This window comes from Poecilia reticulata, chromosome 1, assembly GCF_904066995.2.
Source record: "Poecilia reticulata chromosome 1, P_reticulata-male-v2, whole genome shotgun sequence".
Taxonomy (NCBI): domain Eukaryota; kingdom Metazoa; phylum Chordata; class Actinopteri; order Cyprinodontiformes; family Poeciliidae; genus Poecilia; species Poecilia reticulata.
Genome location: NC_088830.1, coordinates 26,830,900 through 26,850,910, shown reverse-complemented (window position 1 = coordinate 26,850,910; position 20,011 = coordinate 26,830,900). Strand labels below are relative to the sequence as shown.

General features: G+C 38.0%; 2 protein-coding genes across 3 annotated transcripts in view; both read left to right on the top strand.

Annotated features, from left to right (window-relative positions):
• On the top strand, window positions 1–14,390 carry xpo1a (exportin 1 (CRM1 homolog, yeast) a). The gene is made up of 25 exons (XM_008418059.3): window positions 1–639; window positions 1,219–1,352; window positions 1,525–1,626; window positions 2,025–2,097; window positions 2,222–2,283; window positions 2,383–2,427; window positions 2,515–2,696; window positions 3,063–3,111; window positions 3,205–3,324; window positions 3,415–3,543; window positions 3,627–3,785; window positions 4,451–4,633; window positions 4,802–4,940; window positions 5,388–5,569; window positions 5,654–5,810; window positions 6,740–6,903; window positions 6,989–7,123; window positions 7,208–7,391; window positions 7,485–7,591; window positions 8,575–8,769; window positions 8,857–9,025; window positions 10,132–10,266; window positions 10,443–10,602; window positions 12,176–12,272; window positions 13,483–14,390. Exons 2-25 carry the CDS (start codon window positions 1,227–1,229, stop codon window positions 13,627–13,629), a joined length of 3,201 nt encoding a protein of 1,066 aa, XP_008416281.1. The 5' UTR covers window positions 1–639; window positions 1,219–1,226; the 3' UTR covers window positions 13,630–14,390.
• A 274-nt stretch (window positions 14,391–14,664) lies between these two features.
• The window catches only part of usp34 (ubiquitin specific peptidase 34), a 65,953-nt gene continuing 60,606 nt past the window's right edge, over window positions 14,665–20,011 (top strand). For both annotated transcript variants that reach the window (XM_008418049.3, XM_017306118.2), the window contains exon 1: window positions 14,665–15,100. In XM_008418049.3, the coding sequence (XP_008416271.2) occupies window positions 15,058–15,100 (43 nt within the window). In that variant the 5' untranslated portion in view covers window positions 14,665–15,057. The remainder of the gene's footprint in view (window positions 15,101–20,011) is intronic.

The window sequence follows — 20,011 nt, the reverse complement described above, 5'->3', positions numbered from 1 at the left end:
GGCGCGCGGTGGGCCGAAAGACCGAGAATGAATAGCCCGGTCTCAACCGGTTCTAACCGGTCTGCAGTTGGAAGCATGAGCTTAGAGGAAGAGCACTTTTCCACGACCTAAAACATCTCTGCTGTCGTACAATGTGCAAATTGGAAAAGAAATAAAATTAGACTATTTCACTTCGTGATTATGACTCGGAATATCGCTCCAACTGTGACTCCGTGAAATTGTTGATGTTAGCTTAGCTCAACGATTTATTAGCCAGCAGACCTAAATCATCAATGACTTTTCCATTAGCAGGGGTATTAGCTGTTACAGTCGGATGTAGTTGCCGATAGCTGAAAAGAGGCTTCTTCTTCATAGTGACTGAGGAAAAGAAAGATTGTGCTCTACTGGTAGTTTTAAAGTAAGTCGAAGGATACTGCGGAAAGCCATTTTTAGTTAGGCGTTGGTTGCTTTTTGTCATCTACGGAAGCTAGCGTTAGCCTTTAGCTAGCAAGTGCTAGCTGCAGTGTAGCATCAGTGGTTGCAATGAGATAACGCTACATACTTTTCAACGTATTAAGGCGCTTAGCATTCCGGGCTCCAGCTACAAGATTATTCAGTAACATTACACAAGATTTACGACAAGTGGACTGCACATACCAGGTAAGTAAATCCCGAGCATCGTCCAGCTAAATAGTTAAGTTCGCGTGGGCTAATATTAGCATCCCCGAGTTTCATAATAAAACTTTTTGACTTATTTCTTGTTATGCTGCGATAAATAGAAAAGTCAAAGAAATGCGGCTAGAGTTTAAGCGAACCTTTTTCCTGGTTAAACTATTTTTATTCTATAAAGCACGTCTATGCTTCGGGTTACCGTAGACACTTTTCTGTGTTCCTGTGCTGCCAGACGGGGGCGTCGTTTCCCATTAGGCCATTTAATCATTTGACTGTCAAATATCGCTACTTTAGGCACTCAACCCACAAAGTGCTACAACATTTACCTTTTCGTCTCTCTTACACTTCATTGTGTTTGTTTTTGGATTGCAACATGTCTTTTTAAGACTTGAGAAGGAATATTGAGTTGATCTCTTCCTCCTCCAAGTTTTATATATATACACATACACATTTTATTCTAAATTCTGCTTGTAAATATAGATACATGTATTATGATTTGTCTTATGGCACTATGAAGTTGAGGTTTTGCCAGTCTTTATCTAAACTAGATTTTCCTAAACGCCACAGGAAGCTCTATGCCAGCTGAAATGACCATGTTGGCCGATCATCCAGCCAGACAACTGCTGGACTTCAATCAGAAACTGGACATCAACCTGTTGGACAGTGTTGTCAATTCTATGTACCATGACATCGGTAATCAGGTGAGGGACATTTTCTTCTGTCAGCGTTACCTTTGTGTGGGAGGAATAACAAGGTTCTTATGCAGACTTGGACAATACTTTTTTTCACAGAATTTGATGTGGTAATTAAACAACGAGAGCTGATTACTGCATTTCTTATCTAATATTAATCATTTTTTTTTGTTTTGTGTAGCAAAGAGTGGCTCAAGAAGTGCTAACAAACCTGAAGGACCATCCTGATGCGTGGACGAGGGTTGATACCATTCTGGAATTCTCTCAAAATATGAAGACTAAAGTATGAACTTAACATATTTGGATTTTGTAAAGGGGATATTTACAATAATATGTTTAATTTTTTTCCTGTCTGGTGTTAAAATGGAAGGCTATTCTCCAGTACTCTTTCCATGCTAATTTCAGTGTTTTACTGGTTTATATCTGCATTTTTATGTTTGTTGGTTTTGTGGAATGTGCCCTTCAAGAGCCTGATTTCCTCAGTTCTTTGTATTTCATAACAATGGCTCAAGATTATCTATTCATTGTAAAAGGGGGGAAAAAAACAAAAGGTGGAAATTGTGTGCAGATTTTACTTTCTGAGCATTTTAGATAATGAAAATCTGCTTTGTGTTACTTCCTTTGTTCACTGGATCTCATGGTTTTAGACCTGGTTTAAAGTCCTATCTCTGTTTTCCTCAGTACTATGCACTGCAGATTCTGGAGGCGGTCATCAAAACACGCTGGAAGATTCTTCCAAGAAATCAGTGTGAAGGTAAATTTTACTTCTGGTGTTGCATAATGGGCTTGACCACCTCTGGTGTTTGTTTAGATCTCCAACACAAGTCATGTCTGCATTTGTTTGGTGAGCATCTGCTAATAAAATGTGACTTTTCCAGGAATCAAAAAGTATGTTGTTGGGTTGATTATCAAGACTTCCTCTGACCCTGCAAACATGGAGGTAAAGTTGTTGTCATAGTGAAATCTTTAACTTTCACACACAAAACATGTCAGTCTTTCTCTCATTATTAATTCTGCAATTTTGATATTTGTTTTGCAGAAAGAAGGGGTGTATATTTCAAAGCTCAACATGATTCTCGTGCAGGTAATCATTTCAAATCTATGGACAGACACGCTAACTGACGAGCGTAGAATATTGATGGCAGTCGACTCTTTGTTTTGGTCTATTTAGATCTTGAAACAAGAATGGCCCAAACACTGGCCCACCTTCATCAGCGATATTGTTGGTGCCAGTCGGACCAGCGAGAGCCTCTGTCAGAACAACATGATCATCCTGAAGCTCCTCAGTGAAGAAGTGTTCGACTTCTCCAGTGGCCAGATGACACAAGTGAAGGCCAAACACCTCAAAGACAGGTTACTGATTAAAATCATTTAAAGCGGGGAGTCCTTTAAAGACTTTAACTAATTGGTTCAGAAAAAAAAGATGAAAAAATGCTTAGGCTTGAAAACTGCATTTCAAAAACCTGCAGTTCGTCTAATAGATAACGACAAAATGTCAATCTGCATGTTTATTTAATCAATAATCCTCGTTGAATTTTGTAGAGTCATTTATTGTGTTTAGTCATTTATAGTCTTAAAGATTAAATTGTATTGTCAAATTTTGGCTGATTACTTATTAAACTATTGTTTGGATAACATCAGTATTATTGATTGCAAGGTCAAGTCTTTATCTTATTAATCCTACTGTCACTAATGATGCTTTTTCCTCTCATTTTTTAGCATGTGCAACGAGTTTTCTCAAATATTCCAGCTGTGCCAGTTTGTAATGGTAAGACTCAAAAGTCTGGAGACTTCTCAGTATTTTTATTTTAGTTTTTTTCAGAATAATCACTGATTGTTCCTCTGTTGTTTTTCTGTGAAGGAAAACTCCCAAAATGCACCTCTGGTCCACGCCACTCTGGAGACTCTCCTGCGTTTTTTAAATTGGATTCCTTTAGGATACATATTTGAGACCAAACTCATCAGTACTCTGGTCTACAAGGTAAACAAGCAAACAAGAATGAGGAAATTCAACGTTCCCCTGGTCAGATGATGTGTCTCAGTTTGACCTTTTCCTTCGTTGCTCCTTCAGTTCCTGAACGTTCCCATGTTTCGCAACGTGACGCTGAAATGTCTGACGGAGATTGCTGGAGTGAGCGTCAATCAGTACGAAGAGCAGTTTGTCAACCTGTTCACCCTCACCATGAGCCAGCTCAAACAGGTTAGCGCCAGTTTTACCATGTTGCAGTTCACTGACTGGTTGTTTTACAACCAAAGTGAAACCCGGTTTCTTTGCTTGCCCAGATGCTGCCGCTGAATACTAACATCAAAGTGGCGTATGCCAACGGAAAAGACGACGAGCAGAATTTCATCCAGAACCTGAGTCTGTTTCTCTGCACGTTCCTCAAAGAACACGGGCAGCTGATCGAGAAACGACCCAACCTGCGTGAGACGCTCATGGAGGTAGAAACGCTGAACCCTCTCTGTTCTTAAAAGAAACTAGATTTTTTCATCTCCCTCCCCCTGGTTTTATTTGAATTAAAAACATAATTAAAATATGTTTTTAGCTCAAGGGTACGATTCACATTCGTTTTGCTATATTGTGGTTAAGAGAAATCTCCCTCAGCTACATGGAGACTAACCTTCAGACTACAGTTTTTATTTCTTTATTTTTTTAAGTTTTGTTGCTCTTTTGCTCCAGATTTTGTTACCTGAACCAAAGCAACGCATTTCCCCAGTGGATAAAACTAAAACTAGGGCTGCACAATATATTACAAATATATCTTTACAATATCAGTATGCACATTATTCATATCGCAAAGGACTGTTTGGAGGGCAGTAGTTGTTGGGAAATATATGTTAAGAGTTTCTTATGTTGTAATGTTTATGCTAAAAGCTCACAGCGGATATAAATGACATGACAAAAATGCTAAAATTCACACAGAGTAAGAAGAAAACTGGCATATTTTACCTGATTGTAATGTTTACACATATTGTGCAGCCATACTTAGAAAAAATAAATGCCAACAAACCCTACAAAGGCTTTTTGTTTTTGCTGCTTGACTATCCAAAGAGATTAAAGATTAAATCTCTGTTAATTTCTTCCTCAAACTCTTTCTGTTCTCCAGGCCCTGCACTACATGCTGTTGGTGTCGGAGGTGGAGGAGACGGAGATCTTTAAGATCTGCCTTGAGTACTGGAACCACTTGGCAGCAGAACTGTACAGAGAAAGCCCGTTCTCCACCTCAAGTACTCCTCTGCTGTCTGACGTTCCTCCTCGAAGACATCTCTACCTGCCTGTGCTGTCCCAGGTGAGCTTAATCTTATTACTCTGACGACAAATCATGTTTGAGAAGCATTAAATCCTATTTTATACATGCATTTGTTGTACAGATGCATGTATTAAACAGCTCATTGAGCCTCTTGAATGAGTCGAAGGTGGTCACAGATTGCTGACGTCGGTCCGTTTCCTCCTGCAGGTGCGTTTGCTGATGGTGAGCCGCATGGCCAAACCAGAGGAGGTGCTGGTGGTGGAGAATGACCAGGGCGAGGTGGTCAGAGAGTTCATGAAGGACACAGACGCCATCAATTTGTACAAGAACATGAGAGAAACTCTTGGTGAGTAGTTAGACATTTGTTGGTCAAAACTGTGTTGCTGCTTTTCATCTTAGCCGTGTTATTGTAGCTATCTACATATCTACACTTTCTAGTATGCAAGAAAGTGCCTTTTTGATTTTTTTTTGTTTGTTGCTGCCATATTTTTTCACCGTCACTTAGGGCTGCTGAGTTTTATTATATTTACAACAAAATATGTGTGCAGAATTAGAGTGTCCATGGTTTAAGTCTTAAATTAAGGCCTTGAAATGTCTGTCATCAAAAAATAAACTAATTTTTAATGTTTCACATTTATAATTTTTTCAGTCATAAATTTCATTCACAGTGACTTAAAAAAGGTCTTAAAAAAGCCTCAATTGCTGAAACCTGCAGAAACCTTGAATCAAGTCTGCATCCTGTCACACCGTGTTGCTGTTGTATTTATTTCTCCCTGTGTCTGAACCCCTGCAGTATATCTGACACATCTGGACTACGCAGACACTGAGCGAATCATGACAGAGAAGCTCCACAACCAGGTGAACGGCACCGAGTGGTCATGGAGGAACCTGAACATGCTCTGCTGGGCCATCGGCTCTATAAGCGGGGCGATGCATGAGGAGGACGAAAAGAGGTTCCTGGTCACTGTCATTAAGGTGGGATGCAGGGAAGAAACTCTGTTTAGTAGTAACTACATAATGTTGTCACCAGTTGTTGACAGTATTTGTAACTCTGTGCAGGACCTGCTTGGCTTATGTGAGCAGAAAAGGGGTAAAGATAATAAGGCTATAATAGCGTCAAACATCATGTACATCGTGGGTCAGTATCCCCGTTTCCTGCGAGCTCACTGGAAGTTCCTCAAGACTGTCGTCAACAAGCTGTTTGAGTTCATGCACGGTGAGTCAAAATGGCGTTTCATACCAATCTGTATATTTATTGTTAGATTTTAAAAGCATCCATGATCATGCTGGCTTAAATAAGATGTGATTTTCCTATTAACCTAAAAGTTATTGTTTGTGATGCGTAAAGACTCATAATACTTAAAAAAAATGTGTAGATCTTTATTTTTCACCACCAAAAAATGGAGGTCGCCAATTTTTTCTTTCACCTGTGCAATGCATGCTGGGCCGATGATGAGATTATAGTGGACTAGGGCTTATAAACAAAAAAAGAAGTCAAGGTTGTGAAGGCGGAGGCCTGCAAAATGTCAAAGTTTTTATGTGCCGTGATAAACAAGACGTGATCAGCTTGTGATCTACTGCTTTAATGTATTAGCATGAGCTAATGCCATTAGCATGAGCTAACAAAAATCAAAACAATTGGAAAGATTATAAATGAATATTTTTAAGTGACATTGTAGCATCGTTAAGCCTTTGTAATTCTTCGTTCTAATATGTTTGAGAAAATATTTTGATCCTGATTCTAACTTTAAACGGCTCGAGTTAGAAACTGGAGCTTCCTGTGGGATTAGCGTTTCCAAGCAGCAGCCACACAAACAGCAGCTTCTTTGGTTGAATCTCTTTTCTTCCTCAGTTTGGTCTTCATCTTTATTCCCCCTCATCATTTCTGCGTTGCCTTGTATTTCAGTATTGTATTTCAGTATTTCAGCAATTTAAAGTGCTTAACAAGTACAAATTTACTTATTTTTAAAAATATTTATAAAAACTAAGCAGCCTACAGTGTTTATACATATTTAAACGTTTTTTGAATAATCTTACTGTTGCGACTAATTGTGGATCCCTTTAAAGCATGAAGAGAACATTGTTGCATCTGCGTGATTTAACATTTGAATAATTTTTTTTTTTTTTTACGCTCTTTCGCTGCAGAGACTCATGATGGCGTCCAGGATATGGCTTGTGACACGTTCATCAAGATCGCTCAGAAGTGCCGCCGCCATTTTGTTCAGGTGCAGGTGGGCGAGGTGATGCCCTTCATCGACGAGATCCTCAGCAACATCAACACAATCATCTGCGACCTGCAGCCTCAGCAGGTCAGTCTAAAGTATTTTACACCATCAGTGTGACTAAAAACATACAGGAACATCGAGCTAAACCGTCCTTTGCGTTTGTCTGCAGGTTCACACGTTTTATGAGGCTGTGGGTTACATGATCGGCGCTCAGACGGACCAGGCGGTTCAGGAGCTTCTGATAGAGAAGTACATGCTGCTCCCAAACCAGGTTTGGGACAGCATAATCCAGCAAGCCACCAAGGTGAGAACAACATCAGGAAATTGCTTTTATTAAGGGTTCTGTGTCACAGTGTGTGCTGCGTCTAAAATCTGGATTCTGCTGCAGAATGTGGACATTCTGAAGGATGCAGAGACGGTGCGCCAGCTCGGCAGCATCTTGAAGACCAACGTCCGGGCCTGTAAAGCTGTCGGACATCCCTTCGTCGTCCAGCTGGGTCGAATCTATCTGGACATGCTCAACGTCTACAAATGTCTGAGTGAAAACATTTCCTCGGCCGTCCAGACCAATGGTCAGCTGACTAACCTTTGTTCTCATATTTTTGGTATTTATATTTGATAATGGTGATTCATTCAAACTGTTTGTTTTTCTCACATCTGTGTAGGCGAGATGGTGACAAAGCAGCCGTTGATAAGGAGCATGAGGACAGTAAAGAGGGAGACGCTCAAGCTGATTTCAGGCTGGGTCAGTCGCTCCAGTGACCCTCAGATGGTGAGGCTGCCCTTTGTTTTTTTTATCAGTTTTTTTTTTTCCTTTCTTACAACACAGTTTATAGAGAGAGGCATTGTTCTAAATGTTGAACCCAACATTTTGTTTCTGTCTAAGAACACGGAGCCTATTGGAAAAGCAAAACTGTATTTTAACAACAAAAAATAGTGCAAAAACCCTACCAAATGTAAATTTTATGTATTTAGAAAACTACGATTTTAAACAAGATGGACCTGTTTTGTTGTTTAAAAAACCCTCCAAATTAGTTTGACACAAATGCTTCTGGTTTTACAGCCATTTAAACACACCTGATGAGATTTGCTAAAGGTTTGTTAAAAGTGCTTTATTACTAATAAACCAGACATGGTAACGGTTATAACAGTGCTTATACTGGATAAACATATTTTGGTGTCTTATCTTTACACGGGTACCAAAAGTTTGCATGTAGAGCTGTTAGCTATGGAGTTATTCTTGATTTATTTGACTATATTTTCATGTAGAAGTTGCTTCTAAAACCCATGTGGGACTTAAAGTCAAAGCAGATATCTTTAGCTTCAGTGAAAATTTAAACTTCTGCCCATTTAGGATGTAAATGGTTTCTTAAAAAGCTAAAATACATTTCTGTTCTTGGGAAGAAATGTTTTCTTCCATTGGAAATATTCATATCTTGTAAGTCTTCTGGTTTTGGTTATAATGGGGAACAGCCCTGAATGTCACCCTGCAATGCATTCTGGGAGTTCTGTATCTGTCCCGCAGTGTTTAAATGAGGTTTTAAGACTTTTTTTTTGGTTTTCTCCCTGACGACATTTCACCTGCGCTTCTCTTTAAGTTGCAATACAAATCAGTAACAGATTATTTACTCTGTTTAATCTGAAAGATTGAAATAATGCAATATGGCACAGTAAAATAGACAAGTGTTATACATAAATAGATGAATCAGGAATTGAACTGAAAACAGTAAAGATGTTTGTTGGTCTGTGGTTAAGGTGGGAGAGAACTTTGTGCCCCCCCTGCTGGAGGCCGTGCTCATCGATTACCAGAGGAACGTCCCGGCTGCAAGAGAGCCTGAAGTCCTCAGCACCATGGCAACTATAGTCAACAAGTTGGGAGTTCACATCACCAGCGAGATCCCGAAGATCTTCGATGCAGTCTTTGAGTGCACTTTAAACATGATCAACAAGGTCTGCAGAGGATTAATGCTCTGAGCTCAGTGCTGCTTGAAGCTGTGCTGACCTCTGCTCTGCTCTGGTTTTCTCCTTTGCTCTCAGGACTTTGAAGAATTCCCGGAGCACCGAACTCATTTCTTCTACCTGCTCCAAGCTGCCACCTCCCAGTGCTTCCCCGCCTTTCTGGCCATTGCTCCAGCCCAGTTCAAACTGATTCTGGACTCCATCATCTGGGCTTTCAAGCACACCATGAGGAACGTGGCTGACACAGGTAGGCCTGTCGCAATGAATTATCCTGGATGATAAATTCTCCCAAATGTTACGATAGATGATAAAATTGTCGTTTTGAGACCATTTTCAAGTAATATAATGGTAAAGGCATGATAATGCAATAACACAGTCTCAAAGATCAATAAACTTTAAAATTTGAATGAATATTTAACACTAAAACATATTAGATATCCAAACTAAATAAAAACAAATACAATTATGTATAAAGTCTCTGTAAACATAATTGTCGTTCGAAATGAGGGCTGTTTGAAAGCAAAACACCAGAGTGAAGACTTGTCATTCAGTTCTTAGTAGAAAAGAGGAAAAAATGAAAATTATTCGGTTCGTTTTAATTTATCAGGCAATTGATTATAATATTACAACAGGCCGAGACACATGTTGGCTGTGGAATCTGCTGGATTAACTTTAGCTGCCACATAAACTAGAGCTGAATGAAACGGGGGTGTCCAAACTGTTTATAAAAATTAAACACACTGGAATCACTTTTTTTTTTATAACCTGCATAACAATAAAGTAAAAGTGCAATGTTGTAATCAATAAAATGCAGAAATTTATTTATTTGGCTTAAACGGCAGCGGTTTTTGCATGCTTGAATTGTAAAAAAAAAAGTTTGCTTGGTAAATTGTTTTGATGCACCAAAATCTGTTTTTGATTAAAAGTCACTATGTAAATCTGGTCCTATTTACTAAAACAAGTACTTGATGTTTTACCCTAACGTTTTTGTGAGGAGATTTTGACTTGACCTCAATAATTTTGCCCTAATTAAAAATAAAAATCTCCATTTGGATCAACCACCTCAACAGGTTGGATCCATTTATTTGAGTTGCAGTCAGAGGTCACAGAAAATTAGTCCCAAGGAAAAAAAACACCTCCTCTGCTTTGGATACCCCTGAAATAAACTGTAGACGACTTAACGATAACCCATCTCAGTTATTGCGTTTCTGTTTATTATTCTGTCATATTCATCTGTAAATGATGATTTACAGAAATGACAACCTGCAGTTGTCATTTTTAGTGTTGGATTTTTGTTGTTCTCAGATGAATGTCTGCTGTTAAAGCTTTGTTTGTTTGTTTGATGGCCTCCAGGCCTGCAGATCCTCTACACGCTCCTGCAGAACGTTTCTGCAGAAGAGGCAGCAGCACAGAGCTTCTACCAGACCTACTTCTGTGATATCTTACAGCACATCTTTTCTGTGGTCACTGATACGTCACACACTGCAGGTAAACGAGGCTGACCTTGACGTATGTTGCTACGCTTTCTGATGGTTGTCAATCGAAAGTTTTCCTCATTAAGATTTGATTACTTGTATAAACCTATTACCCGGTTCACTCAGGATAAGATGACATGTTTTCATTTGTATTTCTATAACTGATGAGCTGCTTCTTTCTGTCTGTAGGTCTGACCATGCATGCCACCATCTTGGCCTACATGTTTAACTTGGTGGAAGAAGGAAAAGTCAGTGTTGCTCTGAGCACCACCAACCCCACCAACAACCAGCTGCATGTTCAGGAATACATCGCCAACCTGCTCAAGATGGCCTTCCCTCATTTACAAGAGTAAGGAACCAAATAATCACAACTCTGCTGCACATGCTGGTTGGTGTCTGACCATTAGGATGTGAAATAAACACGGTTAGACTGGGAAAAGGAAATTAAATTATATTTTCATTCAGAAGGTAGCATCTCCTCTGGAATCAATTAGGCGACATGATGATGGATATTTTTTTTCTTCTGCATTCTATAGCAATAAATTGGAAAATTCACCTTAAGTTTGTTTTGTATACAGTCACAGTGATGACAAATGTCAATTTAGAATTGCACATACAGGTCTAGAAAAAATTGAGACCACTTAAAATTGAGTTTCTCTTTCTCCAGGTTCATGTTTGAGTAAAATGAACATTGTTCTTTTATTCTACGAACTACTGACATGTAATTCCAAGCAAATGAGAAATGGTCAAAATAACAAAGATGCAGAGCTTTCAGACCTCAAATAATGCAAATAAAACATGTTCATATTCATTTAGAAACAACAACACTAATGTTTTAACTTAAGTTCAGAAGTCAGTGTTTGGAAAAACCAGGAGGTTTTCAATGGGGTTCAGTGCAGTGGGCTCTTGATGTATCCAGATCTGTTATATTTTAAAGAGCCTCAGTGAAAACGTGTTAAAGCGTTCTCACCTTTTTGATGCAGAAAAATGGTTGACTGGTCAACTGCAAGGTTTCACCCTGGAAAACAACTCAAATAGTCCAAATAGTTTGGATGCATGTTTTTCTTTCTTACAGAAAGTTTATGTCTTAGAGGAGAGAGAGAAGTTCATGTTTGGTCTGTTTGTTTTGCTTCTGTCTTTTTACACTTCAATGTGTGTTTGTATAAAAAAAAAGATGGAAAACGTCAGATATGTCACAAACAAGATATTAGGACATGTAAAAACCATACACAAACTTTATATTGTAGCAGAAAGACTTTCAGTATTCAAGATGTCACATGAATGGATTAGTAATTGATACTTTTACGTGGGAAAATAAATATTTCCCATGTTCCCTAGTGGACTATGTAAGCTTCAGTACATCTAATGATTTGTAATTTGTGACGCCTGACTCTAATTCAGAGGTGGGCAAACTTGGTCCTCGAGGGCCGGTGTCCTGCAACTCTTAGATGTCTCCCTGGTCCAACACACATGAATCCAATAACCTCAGCAGGACTCTGGAGAACCTGACTGCACTAACGACCTCATTATTTGACCCAGGTGTGTTGAAGTAGAGATACATCTAAAAGTTGCAGGAGACCGGCCCTCCAGGCCTGGAGTTGCCCACCCCTGCTCTAATTACTCTTTTGAATTGACTGTGCTTTTCAAGTCATCATAAATCTCTTGTATTGCTCACATTTTCTGTTAAATTATCTTTTTTCTTTCTTTCAAGTTAACATAAAAGTTTGGCTTTTGATACAAGTATTGGAAATAAAAAAGTTCTCTTTTCTAATTCTTGATGGACTGCACAGCTGAATGCATTCTTTACTGTGATAGGATAGTTTTTAGTAGATTTACTTGGATAAAATGTCAGATAAACTTGTTGTTTTGTTCCTTTTGGAAATGTTTTTCCACTTGAACCTGATGAAATGTTGTGTGTGCAGTGCCCAGGTGAAGGTGTTTGTAACCGGTCTGTTCAGCCTGAACCAGGACATCCCAGCCTTCAAGGAGCACCTAAGGGACTTCCTTGTGCAGATCAAGGTCAGTGAAAGCTGCGTCTGGCAAAAGTATTTATACCCTTGGAACATTTTTTGTTAGTTTTTTCTCTCTTGTTAAAGCTAAAAATATATATATATATATTTTATTGGGGTTTAATGTGATTACCTAGCCACAATTTCCTCTTGAGCCGTCGAAATAATTTTATCCTGTCACTTTACCCAGATATCTTTTTAGTTTTAAGCAGTGGAGAAATATTAAACTGCTGCTGTGAAGGTGACTCGGTAGTTGCTAGGTAACCACACTCAGCAGGTTGCTAGGTAACCAGAGTGAGCAAGGTAGTTGATTCCACCAACGTTGCTTAACTTTTTTATTATTATTTCAAACATTACATAGAGGATATTTAACACAGTGACTATAATAAAGTTAAAAAATAACCGCAGACATTGATAATATTAGTATTAATGTCTTAAAATCTACAAAGTAGACTAAATAAAGCAAGAAAAAAAAACAAAAGCTAAATAAATTCAAAGATAAATGGGTAAAATAAAACTGTGTACCTTTTAGTCTACACAAATATGATTTTCTTAAAGTGTCAAAAATACTTTTAAGATTATGGTTGTGAGAGGTGGAGCAGATGAAGCTTTTCCTCTGCCTACATCTCCCAGAATGCCGAGCGGTTCTGGATCATTCAGTGAAATTATTGAAAATTGAGACAATATGTTCTATTATTAATCCATCTGTCACAATATATGTTTGACTTATTCACTTTTTAGGTTCAGTTTTGCATATAGATTTTATTAAAAGCTTTACAGTTTTAAAGCCAAACTCTGTACATTTTATGTTTTTTTGTTTTTTTGATGCATTAAAACCTAAATCGTAGCTCTGGAATACTAAACTAAAAGTGTTAAATGTAGTGGATTTCTGTTTAGTTGAATGTGTGAAAATGAAAACGACTATAAATTCATATTCATCAGCATTATAACTAACTCAAAACCAGTTTCAGACCAATTCTTTTTGGGTTTAGATTATCTACTGAAATATGCTAAATAGTCTGATATTGTACTCTTTAGAAGCAAAACACTATTAATATAGTTATCTAGTGGCAAGTTATAACTAAAATCCAGTGGGAAAGAAAATTGCGAAAGGATAAAGGCAAAATAAAATAATGTACTGGATTCCAGTAGCCTGCTCTTCAGATCTAGCAGCTGGATTTGAGCGGTTCTGATCATCTTCGTCTCTGGTGGTCCAACAGGAGTTTGCTGGTGAGGACACGACGGACCTGTTCCTGGAGGAGCGGGAATCGGCTCTTCGCCAAGCCCAGGAGGAGAAACACAAGCTGCAGATGTCTGTGCCTGGCATTCTGAACCCCCATGAGCTGCCAGAGGAAATGTGCGACTAATTCACCTGCAGCGTAAAAAGAACAAGCTCAGAGGCGCGAGGATGCTTCTTCATGAATGATTTTCTTTTCAAGTGTTTTGAAGTATTTGAAATTGTTTGGAAAGAGAATTTGGGCCGATAGGAAGAACCCTGGCACTCGGTTGTTTGTCGACCAAATCAATGTTTATATGTAAATGAGAATCGCCGTCAGTTTTGGTATGTTTTTCTTTTTCCTTTACCATCTTATTTTATACAAAGGTTTTTGTGTGTAACATGCCATCTTCTGTTAATCTGTTATTAAAGCTTTGATTGGCAACACGGTTCTTTTACATCTGCTTGAAGTTTCAAAAATTAAAGGTTAGTTTTAATCCCTCAACTCGATAGATTCAACTCCTGCTCTTTGTTAATATGTAAAATATAATGTTAAAACATTTGCCTTGTTAATGTGAAAGATTGCTTGGTTTCAAAAGTGCTTTGTGCACTGAATAGAATGAATGTGATGCTCAAGGATAGCTCAGTCCTTCCTTGTTTTTTTGTCGGTGTGATTATTTTTATTTTTTGTTTCTTGCTTTTTTGTCCTTAAACGGGTTGGAGCTCTGCTTCTGCTACTGGGTGTAACTGAAGGTTGTGTGCAGATCATCCTGTTTGTAAACCTTTCCAAGTACAATATAAAGTTGGCTATTTTTACAAAACAACTGTATGCCCATTCTTCAAATTATAATGTATTTTTGAACCATCCAGTGCCTTGAGATTACAATAAAAAGCAGCTTGATCAAGTTTTAACATTGCAGAATTTTACAAAAGACAAATTAAGTTTTCTTTTTGTATATTTGGGTCAATGAGAACCAAACGTATATACCCCCATTCAATTGATTTCTTGTGTACTGTAGTTTATATATTTTTATTTGAATTGGATATTTTTGTTTGCTCATAAATGAAGTTGATTAAAAATGAGGACAAAACTTTTTTTTTTTTTTATTTAAAACCCTTTTTTAAAATAAAGTTAATAAAAAATTAGGAAAAATATACCAACGATGTCCTTGAGATCGCCTGACAAAGAACGGTTAAGTTTAAGAAATATCGCGAGACCGCCGAACCAAAAACGAACCGACGAAGATAGCACGGAAACTCCCGAACTTCCTACATGCTGTATCGACCCCCCTCCCCTCCTTTTTCAACATGGCTGCAGAGTCTTCTCCCAACTAACGCTCAGATTGGTGACTGTGTCGGTTTCTACCTTTCAGTGCCTCTTACCTTTTCGGTGTTCATCATCTTCACTCGGATGCAAAGCACGTCCTCCGCCCCGCTGTTTGATTTCATTGAGTGGAGTAACCTTCACCAATCACTCCCTGCACTGGGCCTCTTTTTTTTTTTTATCTCCAAAACAACTAACAACAGTTTTCAGTGCAATGGTTTGAGTAAGCACAGTCAGTTGCCCTCTTCATGAACAATGTGTGAAAACTGCGCCGAGCTGGTGGAGGTTTTAAATGAATGTAAGTAGGAATCATTTTGTTTGTATTTTGCTGACTGAATTAGCTGGATGATATTAGCATTGTTAGCATGGTGGCTAGCTAAATATAACTTTGTTTTCTCGATTAGCTTGCCTTCCTATGCATGCATATTAACCACATCGACCTCAGTGTTGTGTCATCCTGTGGACATATTTTATAGTGGCTGACACTCGTGTTTTCACATCGGTCTGTCTCGGTTTGCTATGAATACCTTGAAGCCTTTCTTCCTTCCAAAATTGCAGTTAGTTTGGGGCCTGTCTGTCAAACACCACCCTAAAAAACAAGCTCGTAAATACTCTGGAATCACCATGTGTGTGACATTATAGTAAACACTTCAGTGTTGTTGTCCCCTACGAACAAAGGTGAATTTAAGTGATATAAATATTGTTAGAGGACGGATTTACGAGTTAGCAAGCTGAGTTAGCAGCTTGAGCTAGCGAGCAGGCTGACTTTGTTTGATGTGTTTGTCAGGTCAGTCTGCTAGCTGTCCACTCCGCTGCCACCCATTGTTTTACGGACTGATGAGGTTGTTGTTCGGAACGGCATTAGATCTTTATAAAATGTTATTGCACCAACAGCTACTGACAATCAGACGTAAACAAACATTGCTTGTGTTTGTTTCGGAGAGTCCGTGAAATGTTCTTGGAGCTAACGGCGACTAAGCTAGCCAAGAAATTTAACGGCTGCAATAAGGCGCAGACTTTAGTCATAAACACGTCGGTAATCCTCTGTAATTTGCACAAAAATGTTTACTTAGTTCTTCTTTTATATTATAGTTTTATTTCTTGACCGTTATGCCTTTGTTTTTTTTGGGCAACTTTGTCAGTTTATCCCATCCCAGATCTGGCTAATGTTAATTTAAGTCATGAATACATAATACCTTTTAATGCTGACATGTAACTACCCGGTTTTTGCGCTGTAGGTATCATCAGCCATTTTTTTTAACTTGCATAATGGTTTTGGAAACCGGTTCATATCATGAACTGGTTGACATTTTGGGATTTTCCTGTCTGTGATGGAGGCTATTGTGTCTGCTGGTAGTGATTTAGGGAAATGTTCTCCCAGAGGCTCCTGTTTATTAAACCTGACTATGGAGAATTTAGTTCAGTTAATTTATATAGCACCAATTCATAACAAGTCATCTCTAGGCACTTTGCAAAAAGGTGATTTCAGTTCAATTATACACACATTCCAGTTGATCTTACTTACCAGAAAGTTCATTTCCATATTCAAATCAGTTTAAAAAAGTTTTCTGTCTAGGTAAATTCTGTTTCTATCGCTGAGTATTTCAATTACAATTTGGATTTTCCATATTTTTATGGTTGTTTTCTTTCTTTTCAGTCATCAGAATGTCCCCAACACTCTCTGTAACAGGGCATCAAATGCAGGGAACAGAGAAATATATTATTTGCAGACATGACACTTACAGTACAATGATTTACCCATTATTACATCAAAGCAGTTCTTTGCTACTGTGATGTTATACTCTTGTATATTGTGATGATTGCACCAGCTGTTAAGTGTTACAGAGGAGATAATAAAGTTGCAGCTGCATTATAATAAATAAGTAAACAAACACAGTAGTTTCAAGTTTGGAGTTACAAATGAACCAGCACATTTTTAAATATTCTTTATAAACCATAGTGAATAATACAATAAAAGTGATTTTTGACACTTTCCTGTTCCAACACACCAGACTCAAATGAATGGTTCATGACCAGGTTCTTGCAAAATTGCTGACAAACCAAGGAGGTAATTCAGCTTTTATATTCAGGTGTGTCGGCGGAAAGATTCATTTAAATGCCTCTACGTGTGTGTGTGTGTGTGTGTGTGTGTGTGTGTGTGTGTGTGTGTGTGTGTGTGTGTGTGTGTGTGTGTGTGTGTGTGTGTGTGTGTGTGTGTGTGTGTGTGTGTGTGTGAGAGTGTTATTCATATAGCAAAGGACTGTTTGGATTGTAACACATCTGGGCTAATATATTCCAGGTATATAGTTTAGTTTTGCATGCTGATGTAGCATTTAGCCTGTTGTACATAGTTTCTCAGCAGTGGATGTTCACTCTACACACAGATGATGTTGCTAAAAATGCTAAATGTCACGGAGTGATGGAGGCACTAACAGGAGAGGAAATAAATATTCACTCTGCAATATGTCAGTTACAACATTGTCGAATATTGAGCACTTCTTGCTAGTATCATAAGAATTGTGATAAATGCTGATTGATTAATGTTTGCTTATCTCTAAAACTAATAGTATAGAACATCAATAAATATCTGGATATTTGAAAATACTATGTAATTAATGTACACTGTTAAGCAGTGTCGTTGTGTTTATTGTGCCTTTCATGCACTGAATTAGTTCATTTAATGCTGAGCAGATAATATTTTTAGAATAGTAGTTGATTTTGTGTGTTTCTGACTGCATGCAGTGAGAGTTATTGTTCCACAAAGACACTCTGATAACAGTCAGAGCTGCTGTTTCTAACCTGCAGAAGGCAAATCTGAGCTTATTTCAACTTCAGATTATCTGTTAAGTAGTTTTTGGAGCTTAGATAGAAACTTGGCTTTTACTCTGTTTTATTTTGGTGGTTATATTAGGCTGTAAACCGGTGTAGAGTTTAAAACAAAAAATATACAATGGTTTATAGGTATTAGTAGAGGGTGTGGTAGACTTTGTTTTTAGCTTTTAAAGGTTTTGTTGGGTCTAGTGGCCTTTATTTGACAGTCAGACAGGAAATCGGGTTGAGAGAGAGAAAGGGAAGACATCTGCCAAAGGTCATTGGGCCGGGACTCAAACCCGCGACTGCTGAGTTGAGGACTAAGGGCTCTGTAAATGGGTCACATGTTTCACTTTTTTGACTGATCAAGTCAAAAAAATTTCTTTCTATTTTACCCAAAATGACATATTCAGTCAGCTGTATTTAATTTCTATTCATTTCAATTAATATTCAACCAAAACAAGCCGAACAGAAAATCCACATCTTGCATTCATACATAAAATAATCAATTTCTAAGATGGTTAATTGTAGCTGCAGCCCCAGTTCGTTCTGTATTATTAGTCAGGATGGAACAAAAGATTCACATCAGTACTGATTGACTGTTTGCCACCTTGTTGGTCTGTAAATGCAAATCTTCTCTGAATGTTTCGGCTTATTAAACAGCAGATTTTACTACATCACACGGAGAAACGGCGTAAAATAACTGGAGCAACAGAACGGAGGTTGTTTCAAAGTGGGGTGCCGTCAGCTGCGACCGCTCTGTCAACAAGACTGGCAGCTCCATATGCTGTGTCTGAAGGTGACCTGTGACCTTAGGTCTGCAGAAGCAGCAGCATGCGTTTGTGAGAAATGGAGCAGGAGAATCCAGTTTAACAACATGCAGGATTGTTTTATGAAGATTTGCATGTGACTGTCACTTCCCAACTTCACAACCGCCAATCTAAGTAACCTGCATAAATATTGTGATTAATATCCGTTTCATTGGAACCAGCTTTCATACATCAGTGTGTTTAAGTGAGAGATAATCTGATGGATTTACTCTCAGTCTGTAAACAATGCTAACACAAAGCTTTGGAGATGTAAATCCAGCTTTAACGTGAAATAAAAGTGAAACTTTTCTCACTTGGCGCCTCACATGAGCCAATCAGGCTTTCTGTGTCAGAGCACAAAACTAAACTGGATTTCTGCTAAAAAATGAGCAGGTTCTGGTTTACAAATCACTTCTCTTGAATCGGTTTAGTTGATTTTGTGAAATGAATGGGTTAGAGAGGGCGTGTAAGCAGTGCAGCTGCTGTATTTCTAAATCTTGCTTGAGTTTGTTCTGACTTATTCAGGACTCTTTGTGGTTCAAGAAGCTGGAGCAGAAGTTGAATGTGCTTTATTTGCACTCATACGTTCAGGATTCACAATGTGGATGTAGTACACATGACGAATATACATCACTTTAACATTGTGCATAAATATGTGTGTCGTTCGCCAGATTTTATGTTTTCATCTTGATTAGAGATGAATCACTCTGATATCAATCTCTATTGGCAACAATGTTGGAAAATATCTAAATCGGTTATCTAGACGTGCCTGATCCATAAGGGCAGATCTATTCAGTCTAATTCTATGCTTTGAGCTCTGAGCGGTGTAATGTTTATTATTTTACATATTTATAATTCCTAATTGCACTTTCTGAACTATTTAAAAGATTTGTTGCAGTTTTTATTTATACACGTTTGATCAACATAGTCAACCGATTGTTTTTATCAGTTTTATTTATTTGTTTTACATCGACTGTTTTACTCCCAGTTGCACTGACTTAACGAATTAAAGTTGTTTTTAAATGTTTAACCAATTTGGTGTATTTAGGTAAAAAAAAGAAAGTAACCTTTTAAGTCAATTCAGCTCTGTTTTCCTGTATCGGATCGGTATCGGCCGATTCTAAAGCCAACATATCGGTATCAGAAGTGAAAAAGTGGATCGGTGCATCTCTAATTGTGACCAATAAAAAGCTCCGTCAGTTTTTTTCATTGATAGAAAAGATGAAAAACATTTTCATTGTTGACCTCAAAATTTATTCCAACTCCAGAAATCACTAAAATGAGGTTTAATTTGCTCCCGAAGCTTTTCACAAATCATTCCTTAAAGACATGCATGCAGAGAGTTGAGGCTTTTTCTGTCTTAATCTTTTTTCCCCCGTTTTCAACGTGCAGTTTGAAGATGACGTCAGAACATTCTTCACTGGCAAATGGAGCCAATTTTTATCAGTGCAAACTGTTTGGATGTTTCTTTTCTACCTGAAACGAGGTAGAAACAATTAAAAAGTTCCAGTACTTTTTAATTGCATTTTTTTATTGCAGTATTGGTTTTTCATGTCCAATGTTTCACAGCATTTGGACAAAAACATATA